A 23,308-nucleotide genomic window follows, 5' to 3' on the forward strand; every position below is an offset into this window, starting at 1 on the left:
TCATTCTTCAGGAAAAAATTAATAGCTTCTAGAGCTGCTGGTATGACTTGACTTTATCCCTGAGAGTGCTAAAAACTTCTTTACTGTTAGATATCAAAGGCATGCAAATATTCTAGTTTTTCTACCTCAGTTCCTTTTAGACATGGATTGAAGACTTGGGATCTAGGAGAAAGACTGATTCACTGATTTCACCATTTAGGCCATAAAGGACACTAATGCAAACTGCATATTTCCCCATTGTTCTATTCCATGCACATGTTCACCCCCCATCTTCCCAAAAATGAACCTCTAAGAAAGGGCTATGGATTTGTCAGTCTAACCATAAGTACGAGAGCCCATTCCTCCCAAGCTCCCATTTCCCCTCCAATGTGCGCTAAATGCAGAAAGCATTTAGAGAAGCAGTGGGGTCTAATGGATAGAGCAAGGTCCCGAGAGTCATCAGGACCTGGGGTCTAATTCTGACTCCACCACTTTTCTGCTGTGTGACCTGGGCAAGTCATTTCACTCCTCTGTGCATCTGTAAAATGGGGATTTAGACTGTGGGCTCTGTGTGGCACTGAGACTGTGTCCAACCTGATTAGCTTATACCTATCCTAGCACTTAGTACAGTGTGTGGCACATAGAAAGGGCTTAACAAATAGCGCTAAAAAATACCCCAAGTAGTCAGTGTTCACTGCACCGTTAAACTATAATAAGAATAATTTGCATATCCTCAGCTACATTCTCACAAATTTCTCAGACTAGTCATTTTGTTTGTTCTTCTAAGACTGTCCGGTTGAACAATAATAATAATAATAATAATAATAATAATAGCCTTTGTTAAGCGCTTACTTTGTGCAAAGCCCTGTTCTAAGAACTGGACCCAAAATAAGTATACAGTCACAAGAGCCAAAATATCTCTCCTATCCACCACATTTCAGGGTACTCAGGTACCCTAGTGTACATTAGTGTCCTCTCTACTCGGCCAATGGTGATGGCTGTTATTTATTCCTTCATTCATTCAATCATATTTATTGAGTGCTTACTGTGTACAGAGCACTGTACTAAGCGCTTGGAAAGCACAATTCAGCAACAGATAGAGACAATCCCTACCCAACACCAAGATATGAATCTGGAGAGTTGGCCAACACTTACAGCAGGAAGATTTACCAAGGACAGTTAGCAAACTCTAGGGCAGTAGGTATCCATAAATCAAATGAGATTTATTCAACTATTCCCAGAGATAGTGCACTTTTTTTGAATTGTTACTGAAGATGCAAAACATTCTTTAAACCTGTTTTGGAAAGTAGGAGAAGAGGAAAAAAGAGCAATAGCATTCAACCCCCTCCACACCCTCAACCACCACCAGAAAAGTATGCATATAAAAAGACAAAGTAAGCTTGTTAAAAATTGACATTTCTGGGTTTTTGAAATGTTGAGAATGTAGACAGAAAAGAAGGTGGCAAAGTAGATTCTTTGTTTCAGGTTGCAAAGAAATTTAAATTAGAATTAAGGTGTGATCTCATGCTTTGTTTCTTCCTTTCGAAAGGGACCGGATAGTGGTACTGGTTCAGAAGCAAAAATTATTACGTTGAATATATGAGATATATGAGACCAAATAAAGCGTTAGGGGCATAAAACGTCCTGAAAACACAAGCTCTAATCTGATGTTGTCAGTTCAATCCAGACACACTTTATAATTAGAAACACACTTTGCAGGCTGCCTATTGGAAATGGGAAGCAAGCACATTTTAATACCTTTTTTGCAAAGCTTCGTTTGATCATTCCCATGGGGCTTATTCTCTTCCTCTGACTCTTCTGCCTAAAAATCAAAAGCAAAAAAAAGACAGCTAATACAGCCAGGCTTAAAACAGAATGTTTTGACAACTCCCCAGCAAACCCATTTCTTCCAGACCACTTTTACAAAATGAAATCTAGTAGCGAGGCCCAAACCTGCTGGAAACGCTTTAAGCTCATCTTGTCTCTTTTTCCTCCAGATTCTTTTGACAAATTCTCCTCCTCTCCCTTTGTGGCATTAAATGGCCTCTCCACTTCCTTCCCAGCAGTGGGAATACTTCCCTTATACGTGTCAGGATCTCTCAGAGAGGTCAAGGGTGGTTCTGCAGAGGAAATGACAAGCTGTGAAATGTAAAAAAACAATTCCTTCCATATGTTTCTTTGCTCCAGGAGCAGTGAGGGGTTGTCAGCTAGCATCACTTTGGGATGGGCCAGGTCTTCGCCTAGCTGTCCCATCAAGACAAATTTACAATTAAAGACCCGCACGACCATTTAAACCTTTTCAACTCTACAGGGTTTGGGGACTGACTTGGAAAATCTGAGTGGCACAAACTGCAAACTACCATTATTATTAACTATGACGGATGGTGAAGAACCTCCCGAAATGAGCTAAAGATTAAAATGATAAATGATAACATTAAAAACCCATTGATACCACTGCACCTCCAATTAACATCTAAAGAGGATTTTTCAATCTAAGCTTCAGTATGGGGAGTGGAAAATTGCAGCTGCCTTAAGTTGCTTCCAGTTTGCAAATGAAGTTACAAGATGGAAACTTAGCTGCTGCTTTTCGAAAACGAATGTAAAATCCACCCCAACCCATTGGTACCTGTGAGATGTGGACAATTGCTTTCAACGATTTTGATGCATTTTTTGCCTTTGTGGTAAAATGGCTAAATAAAGGCATCTTTAAAATGCCAGGTAATTAGCCTTTTATGTGGATTAGTCCCTTTGAAACATACTGGGATTCCCTGAGGCTTAATTTTGTACTCGGATGCAGTGACGCTGTTTGAAAACTGAGAGACCCAGGAGAAAAACAGCAGTTCTTTACAGGACCTGAGAGTATCTCAAAATCTCACAAAACAATGATTCTAAAATGACCATACCATTCCCTAACAATCAGATTCGTTGGATGATATTTAGGCAGGGTTTTTCTTGCCTTAAAACACATTTGAAAATAAGCTACATTCTGAAACAAAACCCTGTTTATGAATCATTATCCTTACACTGATTTGCAGGAAACTACAGCTGGGTTTCAGACTCATCTATGCAAAGGATTCTATCATCCCTTCTGCTAAAGATTTTTCTACATTGGTAACATGAGTGATATTATGTGCAAAACCCTTTGGAAAACTTTTTTATGATTAATTATCTAGGGGAAACAGCAGAGATTATGCACAAAACACCCTATGCTTATGTAGAAAATGTGATTTTCTAGCAGTTTCCAAAATAATACATTTCACCTCGGTCCTGAATTTTGAGATTTGGAGCTATTGTTTTTCTCACTTTGTTTATGTTTTTACATCTCACACTTGATTTGACCAGTGTTTTAAAATGATGGTAAAGAGATGGTGAGTCACATGAGAATGAAGGTTTGGATACAAATATTGTAATAAATAAGGCTCATTAATTATACCAGAATCAGAGACCCAAGGCATTTAAGTTAGAGATGGGATACAAAAAGTATTCATGAATAGTATCTTGTTGCTTAGAATCTTTCTGAAAGAGAAAATTAGGGAGCCGAAACTAATAGATAACCTGAAATGCTCAGAAATTAAATGGGAAACTAAAAGAAAAAAAGAAATTACATTTCTCCCAATTTCCTGGCAACAGAGAGTTAAGCTGTAGAGGTCAATATGGAAGGTGCTGGAACCCTTTTTTGGGGAGGAGAGAGGAGTGAGAAAGGAGTAAGACAAATGCTATATTCTCCAAAATCTCAGTCTGGTCCAACACCTGGGATCGTCTCACTGTCAGCCACTGAGTACAGAAATCTGCTACCCCTTCTTTTGATCATTAAAGCCCAAGTAAGTGAATTACTACAGCAGACATTTTAATGCCATGGCAGCTCACTCAGGCTATAAATGGCTGTACCTGATCCTCCTTTAAGTTATTAAATGTTTTACAGGCAGTTTAATAACCTTCAAAAAGCTTAGGAATTCTTTCCTAAACTTTGAAAAATGGAAGCCCCTACCCCAAAAAAAGTCAAAGGAAAACCAGTCAAAGAAATATCAGGTTGTTTTGCTTATTACATTATTATTCATCCCGATGTGACCAGCTCATAGAATGTCAAGCATTTTTGCAAAGAGTCTTCAAAGTCCCTAGACCTGTTCTGCTGAAGTTTTCTTGGTCTGAGTCAAGGACTATGGGAATTTTTTTAATGACATTTGTTAAACTCTTACTATGTGCCAGGCACTTTACTAAATATTGGGACAGATACAAGACGGGTAGATACAAGATAATCAGGTTGGCCATAATCTGTATCCCACATGGGACTCATAGTCTAAATCCCCATTTTACAGATGAGATAACTGAGGCCCAAAGAAATTAAGTTACTTACCCAAGGTCACACAGCAGAACAAGTGGCAGAGCTGGGATTAGAACCCAAGTCCTTCTTACTCCCAGACCCACGCTCTATCTGAGAAGCAACGTGGCTTAGTGGAAAGATCACTGGTTTGGTAGACAGAGTACGTGGGTTCTAATCCCACCTCCGCCACTTGTCTGCTGTGTGACCTTGGGCAAGCCACTCAACTACTCTGTGCCTCAATTACCTCATCCATAAAATTGGGACTGAGACCGTGAGCCTCACGTGCAGCAACCTGATTACCTTGTATCTACCCCAGCGCTTAGAACAGTGCTTGGTACATAGTAAGCATTTAACAAATACCATAATCATTATTATTATTATCCGCTGGGCCATGTTGCTTCTCTCTCCTTCTTTCCTAACTCTCTACTTCGGCCTGAAGTGGTGGGAAATGAAGAGTGGAGAGAGAGGGGATTGCTGGCAGCTCTTTCTTCAAATGATGGGACCTTCCAGTTTCAGAAAGGTGAAACAATGACCCAACTTTCTCTAGGTGCTGCTTTTTTGGATTTCCACACTGTAAATGCAGCGGGGCATTGCCAACTTGGAAACAAGCCCATAAATGCCCAATAAAAAAGAAAGATGGTCATGCCAAGGCAATCTTGCAGTACACCTGCATGCTTCCTGTGCCACCCTGGCAGGAAACTTTGCACACTGACTGTCCTAAGGTCATTAATCACTAAATGATACCCAAGTGACCGGGAAAAGTCTGAGAACTTCCAAAAATCATGTACTTGCTTAGGAAGTTCACAACCACTGAGAATTTAGGAGTAATAGTGGTACTAGTACCTATTAAACACCTACTGGGTACAAAGTACAGTACCAGGTGCTGGGAAAAAATACACCAGTGGAGAAGTAGATTGTGTCTCTAGCCATCCAGGGGCTCACATCTAAGAATAAGATGGAGCAGAGTTTCACAACAGATACAAACAGGAAAGAGAAAATAAGTCCAGAAAAAAGAAGAAAAGACAAGGTTCAGAGTTCTACAGATTGTAACCTCATTATAAGCAGAGAATGTGTCCACCAGCTCTAGTTTTTTATACTCTCCAAAGCACTTAGTACAGTGTTCTGCACATAGTAAACAATAAATATCATTGATCGATCAATTGAGTCTACAGACCTGGAGATAAACTGAAGTGGTAGGTGTCTCAAGATGTGCTTTAAATAGAAAGTAACTGAGAAATGTATATAAGGGTGTATTAATGGCTGAGCTGACAGCTGTGTCTAGTCGATTATATTCTGCTCCCTCTTTTAGCGTAGCAATCATCAATTTTCTTTCTTCATGGTAATTTGTTAAGCGCTCTACTAAGTGCTGGGGTAGATACAAGCTAATCAGGTTAGTCACAGTTCCTGTCCTAGGTGGGGCTCACAGTCTTAATGCCCATTTTCCAGATGAGGAAACTGAAGCACAGAGAAGTAAAACGATTTGCCCAAGGTCACACGGCTAACAAGTGATGGAGTCGGAATTCAAACCCATCACCTTCTGACTCCCAGGGTCGTGCACTATGCCAAAGATCTCTCCCCACTCCCACAAAGGTGTGGAGCTAAACTCTCCTGAGATCAGAAAGAAGGAACCTGAGAAGTTTGAAGCTGGTTCTTAGCTGTGCTGCTGCTGCTGCTTCCTCTCCCTGTGATTCAACTAGATGAAAACTTCATAGGGCAATATATTTATCTCTACTTCACGTATACCTAAGGTAAAAAGGCACTAGAGCAGGTAAATTTGGTTATCATCTTAGAGAATTATTTTAGATAAAACCCTATTTTTTAGCCTTGTCACCAAGCTTAGCATATGGTTTTGTACACGACTTAAATACATGCCTTCTGCAAACTGCACCCTCAGCAGAGCAGTCATACTTATTGGTGTAATTTTTTTCCTCCTGACAGAGACTAGAGGAATAATTATTTAGCTTCTCCCCTAGATTGTAAACTCCTTGAGAGCAAGAAATGTGTCTATTCCCTCTATTGTACTCTGCCAAGTACTTAGTACAGTGTTCTGCACACAGTAAGCACTTAATAAATACCACAGATGGAAAGATGGATTGACTTTAAAAGGATTTTTTTTTATTTTACTGGAGGTTTAGGCAATATTAACTCCTATTCAATGGCATTATTTCTGAAACTTTCCACAATTCATAATGATTTTTGGTTTCAGATTAGGACACCTTTAATCAATCGATAATATTCATTTAGCCTCTACTCTGTGTGCAGCATTTTACTAAGCTTTGGGAAGAGTACCATAAAAACAGATGACATTCTCTACCCTCAAGAAACTTTCATCCACAAGGAGAGACAGAAAGATGTCATTTTTTTTTCAAATAGTAGAAGCAGGAGAAAGACCAGAGCATGACAACTGAAGGTAGCGGGAGTATGTGGGATAGCTAGAGCAATACATTGGATCAATAAAGTGAATAAGAGTAATCTTTCATATGCAAGCTATTCTAGATTAGCAAAAGCTTGCATTCATATTTATCCTCAATTCTGCACTGTCACACAGTTATTTGTTATTATTAGTTATTGTTATCTGTTATTGTTATTTGTTACTTGTTATCAGAGGCCAATCCAATGGCCTCTATTCCATCCTAATCTTCCTCAACCACTCAGCTGCTTTCGACACTGTTGATCACCCCCTTCTCCTGGAAGCATTATCCAACCTCAACTTCACTGACACTGTCCTCACCTGGTTCTCCTCCTATCTCTCTGGCTGATCAGTCTCAATCTCTGTCACGGACTTCTCCTCTGCCTCCCACCCACTAACTGTGGAGGTCCCTCAAGGTTCAGTTCTGGGTCCCTTTCTATTCTCCATCTACACTCATTCCCTTGGAGACTTCATTCACTCACATGGCTTCAACTAACACCTCTATACTGATGACACCCAAATCTACATCTCCAGCCTTGATTTATCTCCCTCTCTGCAGTCTCACATTTTCTCCCACCTTCAAGACATCTCTACTTGGATGTCCTCCTGTCACCTCACACTTAAGTCGCACACAGAACTTCTTATCTTCCCACCCAAACCCCATTGACAGTAAGCATCAACAAATGCGATTGATTGACTGACTGACTGTTATTCACTGCGACCAGGCTCGCAGACAATTATGAAAAAGAGACCACTCTCTCCCCAGACCACAAAGCTTTCATGCAAAGGTAACCAAATTAGTAAAAGTGAGCATTCTCCAATGACTCCAGATATGTGACTATTTGAAAAGTTGACTTGACTTCAGCAATGCTCACCATTTAAAGAATTAAGCATGAGTCAGTTCAGAATTCTATTGATTTGGTTTGGTAGCTCAACATGAGTGTCATTTTGGCCAAGGTTGGACAGCTTAAGCAGATCCCATAGAGAATTTAGAGAACCTATCAACAGGGGACAGCTTGCTGCAGATCATAAACATTTTCATCCGTTGGAAATATTACAGTAGTGGTTTTCACCATGTGATCTCCACTTCCCCAAGGTTTGCTCCTTTAATTGTAAATAGCCAGAAAAGTCATCAAACTAGTGTTTAATAAACTTTTAATTTGAAATGGATTACCACATATTGTGTTTGTTTACCCATTATTAAATTGCTTAGCAACATATCAGTGGCAGAAACAGCATACTGTATCATTGCACTGATACATTAGAAAACAAACCCATGGGGAATATTAACAGCTAATAATGTTTAAGAACCTAAAAGAAAACAAATAAATATAAGCAATGTAGCAAATTAATGGCATTCTTAGAGCATTTTGTTTTTATTCCAAGTAGGATTGCAGGCCTCACCTCTCGAACCGTTCTTTCTTGGTCTCCTTTGCTAGTTCCTCTTCCTCTTCTCAACCTTTAACTTTGAGCAATTCTCAATCAGGACCAGCTTAAGATGGCAGACAGTGTATGCTGTTGTCTCTGGGAGGCACCATGGTAGGGGCAATAGTTTGCCTCCAGAAGGACTCAAGTTGGCAAGTGCTTGACATATTCAATGTAGCGTTCGAATCAAAGACCTCATCAAGATGGCCACCAAATATGTGCTGCCCCTTCCAATGTTGCACATCCGTGGACGCCATCCTTGTTTCATTTTTACATGATCCTCCCTCATCCTTCATCCCCTCTGTTGCCTTGCTGCTCTTATACAAGGTGTGTTTATCTCTTCATTTGTTTTTTTTGTTGGGTTTTTTGGTTCTTTTTAATTTAGGCTCTGTGAGATCCAGGCAGAGGTGGGTGGTGGTGAGAGGCTAAGGGAAGGGGCTTCTGGAAGGAGGTGGAAGGAGCTGGGGACCAGAGAGTTGGATGAGGACTGGCAAGCAGAGAGGGAGCATGGAGAACTGAAGGCTCACCTCAGCCCTCTCCCTGAGTGCCAAGCATGGAGAGCCCAATCGGAAGCCCGGCCCTGAATCTGTCCCCCTGACTGTCCTCCAGAGACTGACTTCTGAGTCAATGGGAGCCCACCTTTTAGACTGTGAGCCCACTGTTGGGTGGGGACTGTCTCTATATGTTGCCAATTTGTACTTCCCAAGTGCTTAGTACAGTGCTCTGCACATAGTAAGTGCTCAATAAATACAATTGATGATGATGATGGGAGCCCTCAGAGCTTGCCCTTCTCACCTGAGGATTGCTCGAGGAGAAGCCAGTGGCCGCAAGGGCTCAGTGCTCGTCCTGCCCGCCCTCAGACCCAGGGCGAATGTGGGGTGAGGTGCAGAGTGTAGCAGCGGGGAGGGAAGCACGATGTAAGCAGGGCCAACTTGCAGCTCCCAGAACAGAGATAGCAGCAGGGGCTTGGGCAAGCCCCTCCCCTGACATCCCTCCCACCTTCGACTGACTGACTCCCGCTGTAGGAAAAACAATCCCGGCAGGCTTTCATCAATGCTGTGAGACTGCTGAGTTTCTTCCCTTCAGCACTTCACCGCTCCCCTTTTCCGGAACTAATCCTGGCACTGATACCCGGAAGCCAGCCAAGCGGGGGTAACGATTGGCCTGTCTGGGCAATTTTTATAAAACTAAACATTTAATAAAGCAGTTTAGCTCTTTTGACACCTTATACTAAAAATGTAGAAAAGGAAGCCTGCCCTAGAATTTAGGCATCATGTGAATCGGTGATTTTATACATATCAGAAAGAGGAATTTGAACAACCAACCTTGGGGAGACTCTAAGGAACTCATGGAAGAAAAGCCACTTTGCAGGTGGAAGGGTTTGTCTTTCATCTTCTTGGGAGGGTCAGATGGATTTTCCAAGTCTGAAACCTCTTCCTTCCCTGTAGTTTCTGAATTCTTCATAAATTTTCTGGGTGGCTGGAAACACTTCTCCCGTTCCTTTAGTCCATCCAAAGTCAGGGGAGGTTTAATTATCTGTTAAGAGATCAACCTGCCTTCTAAATATCTTAAAGAATTTGATTCAGGAAGCATTTTTTTCAATAGCACGTCAACAGTTTTGAACATCTAAAAGGTTGTTTATTGACACCATTTTATTTATTGTTTTAACATTTTATTTTATTTAGCATTTCCTATGTGTCATTACATTATTTTGAGGAGGGGAAGTTTTGATTCTTTATATGTTACCCCTTCTCCCTATATGATTCATTGGGGTTTTTTTTTACCACAATTTTTCTCCTTCCTGTTTATTCTTCCCAGGGGTCCATCTAAGGATATTACAAACGTGGGGTGTATCCCCACTTCTTAAAAAAATATTTACAGAAAAACCCAGAACCAGGGAATCAAATAGCTCAGCCAATGCACAAACCCAAGAAGAGTGCCAGGAGGGAGCCATACCTGGATGGAACACAGCTCCGGTATAAGAAAACATCCTGAAACTGGTATCCTGAGGCTGCAAGTGCGAGCAGACATGAAGGGGATAGGTTGAGGAGAAAATCCACTTCCTGGTCTCACCCTCCATCCTTGCTGTCTACCGCCTCTTTGATCTCGAGGCCCACTTCTATCGTTTTGCTCCATCCAGAGTTTCCATGCCTAGCATTTTCTTCCTGACTGGTCATACTTCCCCCTCAAAATACCACTCATCTGCTGTCACCCATCATTAATGCCACCCGTATTCCCCCTTGTCCCTCCATACCAAGAAGCCCATGTTCCATCAGGGCAGCTAAGGCCACCAGTTTTATAAATATATATATATATATATTTACTGTCAGCACCGCCCAAAGAATGACCTGGACGACACCAAAAATCTATTAAGGTTTAAAGGTTTTGTGCCTCCAGAAGAGACAAGCGTTAGCACAAATTTAAAGTGGTGCCCAACCAACAAAGGAGCCCTGAGAGATTCAGGCTGCTCCATCTATTTACAGTACTCGGCTACAAACCTGAAAATAGAGATTGCATAACCACCGATCCAGATCTGAGCAGATCAATTCTTCGATTTTATGGAAGCGGTCGATTTTCAGCCCGTAGTGGCCTCTGAGAACAGGGCACTTGAACTTTCCCTCCACTATGTCGAAACTGTTATCACATAAAGGGGAAAAAGCCCAGCCCAATGCCTGGTCCATATGTGAGTAGGTTTCACCACGGAGGAAGAGCTCAAAGAGGAGGACCATGCCTGGATTCACATCTTTTCTAGAAGGCAGCACCTGGTACAAGGAAAAAGGAAAAGAGCCAACCTGATGAACAATCATTAATAATGATTGTGATGTTTGTGAAGCACTTACTATGTGCCAAGCACAGTACTAAGCTGGAATACATTGAAATGATCAGTTTGAAGACAGTCTCTGTTCCACATGGGACTCACAGTCTAACGAGGAGGGAGTAGGATTTAATCCCCATTTTACAAATGATGGAAAGGAGACCAGAGGAGGTAAGTGACTTACTCCAGGTCACACAACAGGGAAATGACAGAGCCGGGACGAGAACCCAGATCTCTATTTCAGTGAAATATTCTTAGGAAGAACACTTTTGGAGTGAAAGCTGAAAGTCAGCTAAAGCTTTTCTTTCCTTTTTTTTTTGAAAATCACTGTTGTCTCCATTTCTTTTCCTCCACTTGTAGAAACCTATGGATGTGTTTGGGTTCCCAGATTTTTCTTCCTCATTTTTCGCTGGTCTGATGCTTCTTTCAAAGTTTACCTCTGGGCATATTTATAAATCTAACTTGCCTTGTTAGTAGCAGCAGTGAGTCAATGAGACTACAAACAGGAAAGAGCCAGGGCTTGGGAGTCAGAGGTCATGGGTTCCAATCCCGGTTCCACCTCTTGTCAGCTGTCTGACTTTGGGCAAATCACTTAACTTCTCTGTGCCTCAGTTACCTCATCTGTAAAATGGGGATTAAGACTGTGAGCCCCACGTGGGACAACGTGATCGGCTTGTATCCTCCCCAGCGCTGAGAACAGTGCTTTGCACATAGTAAGCACTTAACAAATTCCATCATTCTTATTATTTTATTAAACAGGTCAAAAGCTTGGGCTGCTGAAACCATCCAACTTGAACTTTGACAAGATAATTTCCCAACACTTACTCATAAAACTTTTAGGTTCAAATCTTGAAATTTTTAATAGACATATCCCCATTTAAGCTTCACAAGAGTAGTCAGCTCTAGATATTAGAATGTTGGGAGTTCCTATAGCAAGATCCAAATATTGAAAGAAAGGATATACCTCAGTCTTCTTTTCCCAAGTATATTCATTCATTCATTCAATCGTACTTATTGAGCTCTTATTGTGTGTAGAGAGCTGTACTAAGTGCTTGGGAAGTACAAGTCGGCAATATATAGAGATGGTCCCTACCCAACAATGGGCTCACAGTCTAGAAAGGGGAGACAGACAACAAAACAAAACATGTCGAAAGGTGACAAAACATGAAGACACACTGGGCGTTATAATAACATTAATGAAAATAACAATATTTGTCAAGCACTTATTGTGTGCCAATCACAGTTTTAAGCGCTGGGGTACATATAAAATATTCAGGTCCTACATGGGGCTTTACAGTCAATTAATCAATCAATCGTATTTATTGAGCGCTTACTGTGTGCAGAGCACTGTACTAAGCGCTTGGGAAGTACAAGTTGGCAACATATAGAGACGGTCCCTACCCAGCAGTCTAAGTAGGAAGGAGAGCAGGTATTGAATCCCTATTTTGCAGGTGAGGAAACTGAGATACAGAAAAGTGAAATGACTTGACCAAGGTCACACAGCAGGCAAGTGGCAAAACGGGATTAGAACCCAGTTTCTTTGACTCCCAAGCCCATGCTCTTTCCACTAGGCAACACTGCTTCTCATAATACATATTCATTAGATATGAATGTTTTTTGGAGGCAAGAGCTACTTGTTAATTTTTCAGAGTTAAGCTGCTTAATTTGACTTGCGCATTTATAATAATAAATACAGGTACTATTATTTAGGTGTGCCCCCATTTTATTTGTGTAAGCATATTTTAAAGCTTTGTGTAGTTTAAAATGGAACAGAAGCATCTGTTGAAAAATGCCATAACCCTGTGGCAGCTGCTATTAAACCATTAACAGTATCAGGTTTCATTTAAACCAGATTTACCATTTTCTATAACAGCCCGTGGGAAAGTTAAAAACATTAGGCACAAATTACTGACAAAAGAGCTCCTTAATCAAGCCATACTTTTCATTTGGCTCATCGGATGCTAGTAGCCTTTGTGATAGAAGAGGGAACGGTGGAGACAAAGGAAGAAGAGAAAGAGCAAAGACTGGACACCTGTTTTATTCCAGGGTTTAAAAATAGTGAAGGTGAATTTTGTATTTGAAGAAAGTCCATTGTTTCCCATAGGAGAGCGAAAACGATCTCCCTTCTGGTAACCAATTGTAATCCCATTTGGTGTGATATAGCATGTAGCAGCAACCCTGTTCACCAGTGGTTTTCCACAGGGGACTTCATCATCCCATCAAAAGTAGTGGAGCCTCTCGCTTTTATCTGTTTGATGCTGGAAGGATGCATTAGTCCACAAATGCCAGTGGATGCCATGAAAAACAGACGGCAGAAAAGTGTGACCTATTTGAGCCGCAAGAAAATAACAAGAGAAAATCCCAAGCAATGTATTTCTGGGAAGTAGTCAGTCTCCTAGAAGAGAACCCATGTTCATCTTAGCGCAGCTATGTTTGGTGGGGTATGTGAAGAGAATGAGGGGCAGCGGGATATCCAAACAGCTGTTTTATGGAGTGCTGAATTGGAAAAGCAAAAGCAAGGAGGGCAGATGAAACTTTTTAAGGACACCAATCAATGATATTTATTGAGCGCATACTAGGTGCTTGGGAAAACACAGTAAAGTAGAGTAGGCAGACATGATCCCAGCCAATAAAACATGCAGACTAGAGGAGAAGACAGACATTAAAATACATTACCAAAAAAGCCCCCTTATTTTTCCATTGTTTCCCGTTAAACATAACTGAAATTGTAAAATCATAAAATTAGTTTTATTATGGAATAATTTATTTCTCCAAGATGTTAGTAAATGCTCAATAAGATTGGTTTTCTCTCAAAATCCAGGGAGTGCTAATGGAATATTTTAAATTACCAAATTTGCTTCTGGGATTTCACAATTTTATGTGAAGATTAAAAGTTGAATTTCCTTTCATGTTTCTCCTTGTTAAGCTAGAGATAAATATATTTTTTTTCCTATTTTTCCCTGAGAGTTGAACCCATTGGGGGGAAATTGGGCACAGCCCATTACTTTTACAGACCCTAGTGACTGACTCTCTGTGCACAGAGGATGGGAATTCTGAACATCTGCAGCCTGATTAGATCAGACTAACAAGCTAAACCCAAATGATGTTTCAAGAAAGATGTGAAAGAATATTTAGAAAAGAAGATAATGGGATAATAATTTGAAACCTGGTTTTTTTTTTAGAAAAATAATGGGATTAATTAAGAGCTTTCTTGGGACAAGTACTGGGTTAAATGCTGGGGTAATATTGAAGATAATCAGATTGGATGCAGTCCCTGTCCCATCAGGGTCCTGGTCTAAGAGGGAGGGGGGGCAGATATCCTATCCCCATTTTTCAAATGAGGAAAAACAAGGCTCATAGAGGCTAAATGACTTGCCTAAGGTTCCACAGCAGCTCAGTGGCAGAGCTGAAACTAGGAGCTGACTTTCCAAGCAGCATGGCTCAGTGGAAAGAGCACAGGTTTAGGAGTCAGAGGTCATGGGTTCAAATCCCAGCTCTGCCGCTTGTCAGCTGTGTGACTTTGGGCAAGTCATTTAACTTCTCTGGGCCTCAGTTACCTCATCTGTAAAATGGGGATTAAAACTGTGAGACCCATATGGGACAACCTGATCACCTTGTATCCCCCCAGCGCTTAGAACAGTGCTCCGCACATAGTAAGCACCTAACGAATGCGATTATTCTTCTAGACTGTGAGCCCACTATTGGGTAGGGACCATCTCTATATGTTGCCAACTTGTACTTCCCAAGAGCTTAGTACAGTGCTCTGCACACAGTAAGTGCTCAGTAAATACGATTGAATGAATGAATGAATGACTCCAAGTGCTCATGCCCTTTCCATGAGATCATGCTGCTCTGCAACACTGACCTTTCACCTTACTGAGCCTTAATGTAAAAGGTGATTTTGATTAATAAGGACTACCATCTCCCCAAATCATAATGATGTTTTGTTTTGAGACTCAGGGAGTTTATGATGTGTGTGTGTCTGTGTGTGTGTGTTTATACATATATCTATGTGTATGTGTGTATATTCCTGATGAAACATATCCCATCTTGCCGTTCGATGATGAATATAGCCCATAAGTCCATGGAGCCGGTCTGGAATCAGCTGGGGCTTGTTCGGGGAGTCCAGGTCTTCCAGCCATGAGGAAGAGAAGGCAGAACAGAATTCCAGTTCTTAGAACCTGCAGCCTCAGACAGCCACTCATGTGAGATAGGCACAGTGTCTGATCTGCTTATATTGTATTTTCTCCAGTGCTTAGTAGAATGCCTGGCACCTAGGAAGCGCTTAACGGACTCCACAATTATTTTTATTATTATTACCAGGAAAGTAGCTGGCGAGGTCATCAGGAGTTAGAGCAGAAGAAATTGTGGGAAATGTATGCTCCACCAGAGAGTAAGAGGTCTGGAATAGTTCAATCAATCAATCAATCAATCAATCAATGATATTGATTCATCACTCTCTCCACCTTCAAAGCCTTGTTGAAGACACATCTTCCCCAAGAGGCTAAGCCTTCATTTCCTCTTCTCCTACTCCTTTCTGTGTCACTTGGATTCGCTTCCTTTATCCACCGCCCCCCCCCCCCCCCCCCCCCCAGTCCCAAAGCACTAATGTACGTAACAGTAATTTATTTATTTATATTAATGTCTGTCTCCCCCTCTAGACTGTGAGCTCATTGTTGGCAGGGAATGTGTCTACCAGCTCTGTTAAACTGTACTCTCCCAAGCACTTAGTACTGTGCTCTGCACTCAGTAAGCACCTAATAAATATGTTTGACTGAATGGTAGTTTTTGAGTACTTCCTTCTTGCAATGCACCGTACTAAGCTCTTGGGAGAGTGCAGAGCACCAGAATTAGCAGACATGTTCCCGGCCCATAATGAACTTACAGTCTAGAGGGGGAGACAGACATTAATATGACTAAATAAGTAACTTATAAAATATAATTTGAAGATATGTACACAAGTTCTGTGGGGTTGGGCTGGGGTTGAATGTCGAATGTTCAAAGGTCACTGACTGTCCAAAGGTTACATAGTTGGCGGGCAGTGCTCTCCACACAGTTAGCAGTCAATAAATACCATTGATTGATTGAGTAGCTGCATAGAAGAATTTGCATTGAGAAATACCTCTAGGCAGTGGAACACAAATTCTTAGGCACTGATGTTGATTTTTAAAAAGCTGTATCTGGCATTTTGCTACAAAGTTTGCGCCAGATGGAAACCAAATCCTAAAGCTACTGCTGCTGATGAAAACTAATGAAATACTGGTCTTTCTGCAATTCAGGGAATATGCCATAAATTGTGAATTGGCAAAGATGGGGGTGAGGAAGTGGTAAGTCTGGAAAAACAGAACCAGGAAGGAAAAGCAAGAGAATGATTAAGGCCAAATAGTCTAGGTATCATAGCCATAAAACATGATGCTTGGTCAAAGAATTAGAATCCTACCTCTTCTATGATCTATTCAGGAACTGCTCTATTAGGTCGCGCAGAGAATTACACAGGATGAGCTTCCCTCTGTTGCTTAATATCATTTTTCTAAAACACTTAAAACACTGTTCTATGCATGTTTCCCCACTCCTCAAAAATCTCCAATGGTTTCCTCTCTGTATCAAACAGAAACTCCTCACCGCTGACTTTAAACCACTCAATCGGCTCGCTCCCTGATCCTAATCCTCCTGCTTAACCCCCACACTCCAACCAGCCCATTTCACTCCTTGGGTACATGGTGCAAGTGTGTATTGCTTAACGTACGTGTGATTAGATGACAGCCATCCTTTGGCATCCACATCTGATCATCCTCCATCCATCTGAAGGGGTTAATTTACAACACTCACATGAACTGTACTGAGCACTTGACAGAGTAAAATACAGGTAGCATACACACGATCCCTGCCCTAAAAGAATGTACAATACAGTGTGGGAGACAGACATTAAGATCAAATGAATTTCTTAAAAGAAATAAATAATAGATAAGGGAAGTAACTGAGTATAAACGTAGGTATAAATGTTGTTGGAGAGTGAGTACCTACTGCTGAGGTGATATATTTTCAAGTGTAAAGTAGGGGAGGAAATAGGGTGGGAAGATGAAAGATGAGTCAGAGAAGGACTCCAAGAGGCAGTATGATTTTGGTAGGGTTTTGAAGATGGGGAGAGTGAATGCAAAGGGGAAGGGGCTTGCAGGCAGGAAGGAGGAAGGATCATCATCATCATCATCATCAATCGTATTTATTGAGCGCTTACTGTGTGCAGAGCACTGTATTAAGCACTTGGGAAGTACAAGTTGGCAACATATAGAGACAGTCCCTACCCAACAGTGGGCAAGCAAGATGTCGACTGCAAGGAGTTGAGTGAGGCAGAGTGAATAATGTGGCATTAGAGGAGCAGTTTCTATGAAGGATTACCATCACTGTGAACTTCAATAGTAATCTGCATAAAGACACAGCGTGGCTTAGTGAAAAGAGCACAGGCTTAGGAGTCAGAGGACATGGGTTCTAATCCTCGGCTCTGCCACTAGTCTGCTGTGTGACCTTGGGCAAGTCACTTAACTTCTCTGTGCCTCAGTTACCTCATCTGCAAAATGGGGATTAAGGCTGTGAGCCCCACTTCGGACAACCTGATTACCTTATATTCATTCATTCATTCATTCATTCATTCAATTGTATTTATTGAGTGCTTACTGTGTGCAGAGCACTGTACTAAGTGCTTGGGAAGTACAAGCTGGCAACATATAGAGACGGTCTCTACCCAACAACAGGCTCCCAGCTCTTAGAACAGTGCTTGGCATATAGTAAGCGCTTAACAAGTACAATAATTGTTATTCATTTTTATTATTTTAAAGAAAGTGTTCATTTAGTATGATCGATTGACTGATAGATCAAAGAATAAGGCAAAGTCTCTCTCCTAGAGGAGCTTGATTGTGATAAGCATAGTGCTATCTACACTCTTAAGAGAAAGGCTGGCCCAAACCCTTCAGGTGTTCCTGCAAGTTCTTGCTGGGAAGTAACCTCTAGTCAAGGCATCCCTCCCTCGGGTTATATATATATGTGTGTAAATAAGTACCCTTATCATAGTGCTTGAGGGGTAGAGACCTAAGTGCATAGGTGACACAGAAAGGAGAGCCAAATAAGTGAGGAAGTAAGGGCTTAGTCAGGGAAGGCCTCCAGGAAGAGACAGGGTTTTAATAGGGCTTGTATAGTAATGGTCTGCTGGATATGAAGGGGAAGGAGTTTCCAGGCCAGAGGTGGGGCATTGTCAAGGTGTCAGTGGGAAGACAGTCAAGATCGAGGTAGAGAATTTAGGTTGGCATCAGAGGAGTGAAGTGTGTGGGTAATCTTGCAAACAAGAGAATAACAAGGTTGGCAAGGAGGGGGAGGGTTGACTGACTGCCTTAAAGTCAAGGGTAAAATGTCTCTGTTTAATGCTGGTAATAATAAACACCAGAATTATTATTCTAAATAAACAGCATTAGATATAATAATGATAATGGCATTTGTTAAGCGCTTACTATCTGCAAAGCACTGTTCTAAGCGCTGGGGAGGTTACAAGGTGTTCAGGTTGTCCCACAGGGGGCTCACAGTTTTAATCCTCATTTTACAGATGAGGTAACTGAGGCACAGAGAAGTTAAGTGACTTGCCCGAAGTCACACAACTGACAATTGGCAGAGCCGGGATTTGAACCCATGACCTCTGACTCCAAAGCCCGTGCTCTTTCCACTGAGCCACGCTGCTTCTCAATATGACCCCCCTTGACCAATATGAAGCAAACTAAAATCATGCAGAGCAGTAACTAACCTCTCACCACCTGAGATGACGGATTTTCTAAAAAGCGCTTATCATTTCTCTGAGAGAGGCAGGAGAAGAAATGACAAAAAGAATTGTAAACCAAAAGCAAAGTTAATTTATCATTAAAAAAACATGAAACTAGTCATCACCCTTGCTGTTATTCCTGCCACCTTTCCTTTTTTCCTCTGAGTCAAATGTTCATGTCATATTTTGTGAAGCTTCCCAGCTAAATTTGATCAAATCTGCCAGAATTTGAATGAAGAATAACATCAGTAACAAGAGTAATAAAGTTTGTGCTCTAGTTTTCCTATTAATCCTTCATGTTGTAGTTATTAAAAGCATCTCAATTCTCAGACATATGCTGACATACGGAGAATAACCTCTTGGAAAGCACTGGGTTCATCATCTTTTAAGAATTAATACCTCAGGTCATGTTAATCAGTTTCTGATATATGTAGTGTTCAGAAAGCACTTCAGGGAAGCAAATTGTGGGCATGACTAATAATGACAAGAATATGAACTATATTCTTTGTTGATACCGGAATCTGAACACTATCAAAGTGCTTTCCCACTACGAGTGTTTGGAAAGCTTTAAATTAAAAATAAATTTTTCGGTTTCACATAAATCGAGCATCCTTTTCAAGCCCCAGACTTTAAATGTATTAATTTTGCAGCTACATTTGAAACTAAGTTCTGGAACCAGCTATAAGACTGTGTGATAAGTGTCTTGACACTTCAAGAAAAGGTACTAAATTTTTCACAGCATTTGTGTTTCATTTTCAGCGTAATAAAAATATGCCACCCTTTTAATAATGAATAATAGCTTCTCAGTTTGATTTACATGCATAGATTAAATGTCATATTTGAAAAGTTGCTGTTTTATTCATATTAGAGCTCCCTCCAGTAAAACAAAATGGTACCCAGCTACCACTATAATAATACCTTTGCTCCTTGCCGTCTAAAGATTAACTGGATTATAGACTTGAAAATTCACAGATCTAGGAAGGTCTGTCCGCTACCCTGTGCTGCTCAACATGTGGTAAGTTGAACTCTTGGTGGAGATAAACTAAGATGAGAGACAGGGGGAAGAAGAAGGGGTCAGGGCTTCCTCTGGCTTGTTTCTGAATTTATAATTGATTCTCGGAGATTTTCTTTTTAAAAACTGCTGCCCCAGGGGAAAATCGGTGAAAAGAAACTGTCCCTGCTGGGAAAATCCTTGAGAATCAATTTTAACCGAAAATAGCAGGTGATGGCGGAGGACGGTGGGTGGCCTCGTGGCAGATATTTTCATCTGTCTTTTGATCTGTCTAGGACAATGAGCGGAGCATTTATCTGGGACATTTTCAAAGAAGTCTGGATATCTCAAATGAATTGTTAGGATTTTAAGGTGGATCTCTGCCCTCTAAAGCCTACAGTTTTCAATAGAAAAATCAATCAATCAATAGCATATTCTGAGCATTTAGGCCCTGCAGAACCCTGCATTAAGTACTTGAGAGAGTACAATAGAGTTGGTATATACAATATACCAACAATACAATAGATACTGACAAAAACAGCTGTATTGTAAGACACCAATTGTATCCATAGTTTTCTACTTACTTCACGTTACATATACGATTGCCATCTGCCTGTCTCTTGTATTAATGATAAGTCATTCCTAGCTCGGGCAATGGCTAGTGAGTGGAAGGCAATCTGCCACAAGTCAAAATTCACCTATGCTGGGCAGCAGCAGCATGGAAGAGAGTAGAGGACAGAGACTCAAGTTTATTGTGCGGAAGGAGGCAGTGGTAAATCCCTGCCGTATTTTTACCAAGAAAACTCTATGGGTATGCTACCAGAATGATTGCAGATGGAGGTGGGGAGTTCTGGGAGAGACGTGTCCATGGAGTTGCTGTGGGTCAGAGACGACTCGACAGCATAAGACAGTTCTTCCAAATGCCTCATATAACGCCCAAGCTACTGTAATCATTAGAGACATGCTATTGAATCAATGAGTATATCTGTCTATGTCATTGCAATTCTCATAACTTATTGACAACTGTATTCTCCATCTATCATCACCTTTTTCATTAGAGATCCCCACACTGGATCTCTGACTTGCCTCTCTCATCTGCTGGTTTTCCCCCCCAAAGTTCTTGCCATCAGGAATGCACATAAACAGGTGTTGACACTGACATCCTTTTCCAAAAATTCAAAGATGCCCACTTCTTTTCCCTCTCTTTAAACACTTTTACTATCAGTGAACCAATCAATTGTATTGATTGCATGCTTTCTGGGTACAGAGCACTGTACTAAGGGCTTGGGAGAGTACAATGCAAGAGAGTACTTAAACAAGTTCCCTGCCCGCACAAGGAGCTTACAGTCTAGAGGGGAAGACAGACATTAAAATTAATTTATGGATACGTATGCAACTGCTGTCCATCTGATTAAATGGAAGCTAGTTTTTCATCTAAATTTTCAATTCCTTCTCTAAACTGTTCAGAAAAGGCTCCAAGGTCTTCTATTTCTTGCCAACCCTGTCTTTACTAAGAAATACAGTTTACTTTGTTTTTTATCTCGTTCCAACACGTACAGTGTACTAGGCACCGTATTAAGCACTGGGGAAGATACAAGCAAATCAAGTTGGACACAGTCCCTATCCCACATGAGGCTCACAATCTTAATCCCCATTTTACAGATGAGGTTACTGAAGCAGAGAGAAGTGAAGTGATTTGCCCAAAGCCACACAGCAGGCAAGTGATGGAGCCGGAATTAGAACCCAGTTCCTTCTCACTTCCAGGCTATTGTTCTATCAGTCAATCAATGAATGGTATTTATTGAGCACTTACTATGTGCAGAGCACTGTGCTAAGTGCTTATTACTAGGCCATGCTGCTTCTCTTGCTGTTTCTTACACTTCTTCCAGATAAATTCTGTATTACTTGATAAGAGCCCTAAACTAGTTCAGGGGCCAAACCAGTTTGGACAGTGGAGTCCAACAAAATGAAACCTTTTAAACAATTGGTAAGCATATAGTCAGACACACAAATTAACACACAGAGTAGAAGATGGTTGTAATAGCAGTAGTAGCAGCAGCAGTAGTAGAATTTATTAACAGCCTACTGTGTGCAAAACACGTTTTCCTTACCCAGAATATGTCAAGAACTAGACCACATTATAGGAGATTTTACAAATATGTGCGTATGCATATGTGTTAATGTATTATATTGAACACGCCTAATGTCGAGACAAAGTATGTGCATGTTTGTGTGTGTGGGTGTGTGTGTGTATGTTGGTATGTTTGAGTCACAGGAAACTAGATGTTTATATTCATATATATTGTTCTCCACGACCAAAACAGTCTACTTTATGACTTGCTGTTGCACCTGTCAATCTGCCCCAGGCCTCAAGCGAAATGACTGACAGGGAGAATTGAGTGGTTAGTGTGAAAGTTTCAATGTGATTGGCTAGAACCCAATGGAATGAACAAGGTTTTGAGTAACAGTAGTTTTATTCTGAAGCAGCCTCAGCTGGATTCTTTTTCCTGTCAGGGTCTGGAGGTTTTCGGCCTGGTGTTGTTGTGATTTTCCTATTTTTCTTTTATAGTCCAGGTCGGCAATATACTGGCTGGTTTCTTTAGGGACTGGGATTATGCCAGGTGATACCAGGGGATAAATGTAATTCAGTGACATTTTGTCAGGTTGTTAAAGAGTAAATTTTCCTCCGCTGTGGCAGGCGGTAATTATGGTTTTTTTCCCCTTTCTAAGAGAAGGAAAGAAATTTTTTTTGTTGTTATTTCAACATTATTTTGAGATACTTTTAGTTGCTTTATTATTTATTACATGTTATTCTGTAGAAGAATGAGTTTACTGTTTGAGGAATTGTTGGTTTCTATTTCTCACCGAGGACCCAAAGCCATTTCTCTAAAATTTCACTGCTTTCTGCTACCTCATTTACTTTGGGATGCTTTCCCTCCAGTTTTGGCCCTGACCATTCAAACATCAGACTCCCTCATATAATATAATAATGGTATTTGTTAAGTGATTACTACATGCCAAGCCGCACTAAACTCTGGGGTAGATACATGATAATCAGGTTGGATATGGTTCCTGTCACACATGGAGATCGCAGATTAAGTAGGGGGAAGAACAGAGAATCAATCCCCATTTCACATATAAGGAAACTGAGGCCCAGAGAGTTAAATGACTTGTTCAAGATCACACAGCAGGAAAATTGTGGAACAAGGAGTAGAATCCAGGTCCTCTGACTCTCAGGCCTGTGTGCTTTCCACAATAATAATAATAATAATGATGGCATTTGTTAAGCGCTTACTATGTTCCAGGCACTGTAGTGAGCACTGGGGTGGATACAAGAGAGATACAAGATACTAGAGAAACAGCGTGGCTCAGGGGAAAGAGCCCGGGCTTTGGAGTCAGAGGTCATGGGTTCAAATCCCGGCTCCACCACTTGTCAGCTGTGTGACTTTGGGCTAGTCACTTCACTTCTCTGGGCCTCAGTTCCCTCATCTGTAAAATGGGGATGAAGACTGTGAGACCCCGTGGGACAACCAGATCACCTTGTAACCTCCCCAGTGCTTAGAACA

The 23,308-nt window shown here is 41.1% G+C and overlaps 1 protein-coding gene across 1 annotated transcript in view; it reads right to left on the bottom strand.

Moving 5' to 3' along the window:
• LOC119949129 overlaps positions 1–23,308 on the bottom strand; it is a 38,667-nt gene that overhangs the window by 12,529 nt on the left and 2,830 nt on the right. Inside the window, exons 2-5 of the mRNA XM_038770631.1 lie at positions 10,634–10,897; positions 9,461–9,671; positions 1,933–2,099; positions 1,738–1,801 (exon numbers count right to left, since the gene is read on the bottom strand). Of these exons, the coding sequence (XP_038626559.1) occupies positions 1,738–1,801; positions 1,933–2,099; positions 9,461–9,671; positions 10,634–10,897 (706 nt within the window). The remainder of the gene's footprint in view (positions 1–1,737; positions 1,802–1,932; positions 2,100–9,460; positions 9,672–10,633; positions 10,898–23,308) is intronic.

Source organism: Tachyglossus aculeatus, chromosome X2, assembly GCF_015852505.1.
Source record: "Tachyglossus aculeatus isolate mTacAcu1 chromosome X2, mTacAcu1.pri, whole genome shotgun sequence".
NCBI lineage: Eukaryota > Metazoa > Chordata > Mammalia > Monotremata > Tachyglossidae > Tachyglossus > Tachyglossus aculeatus.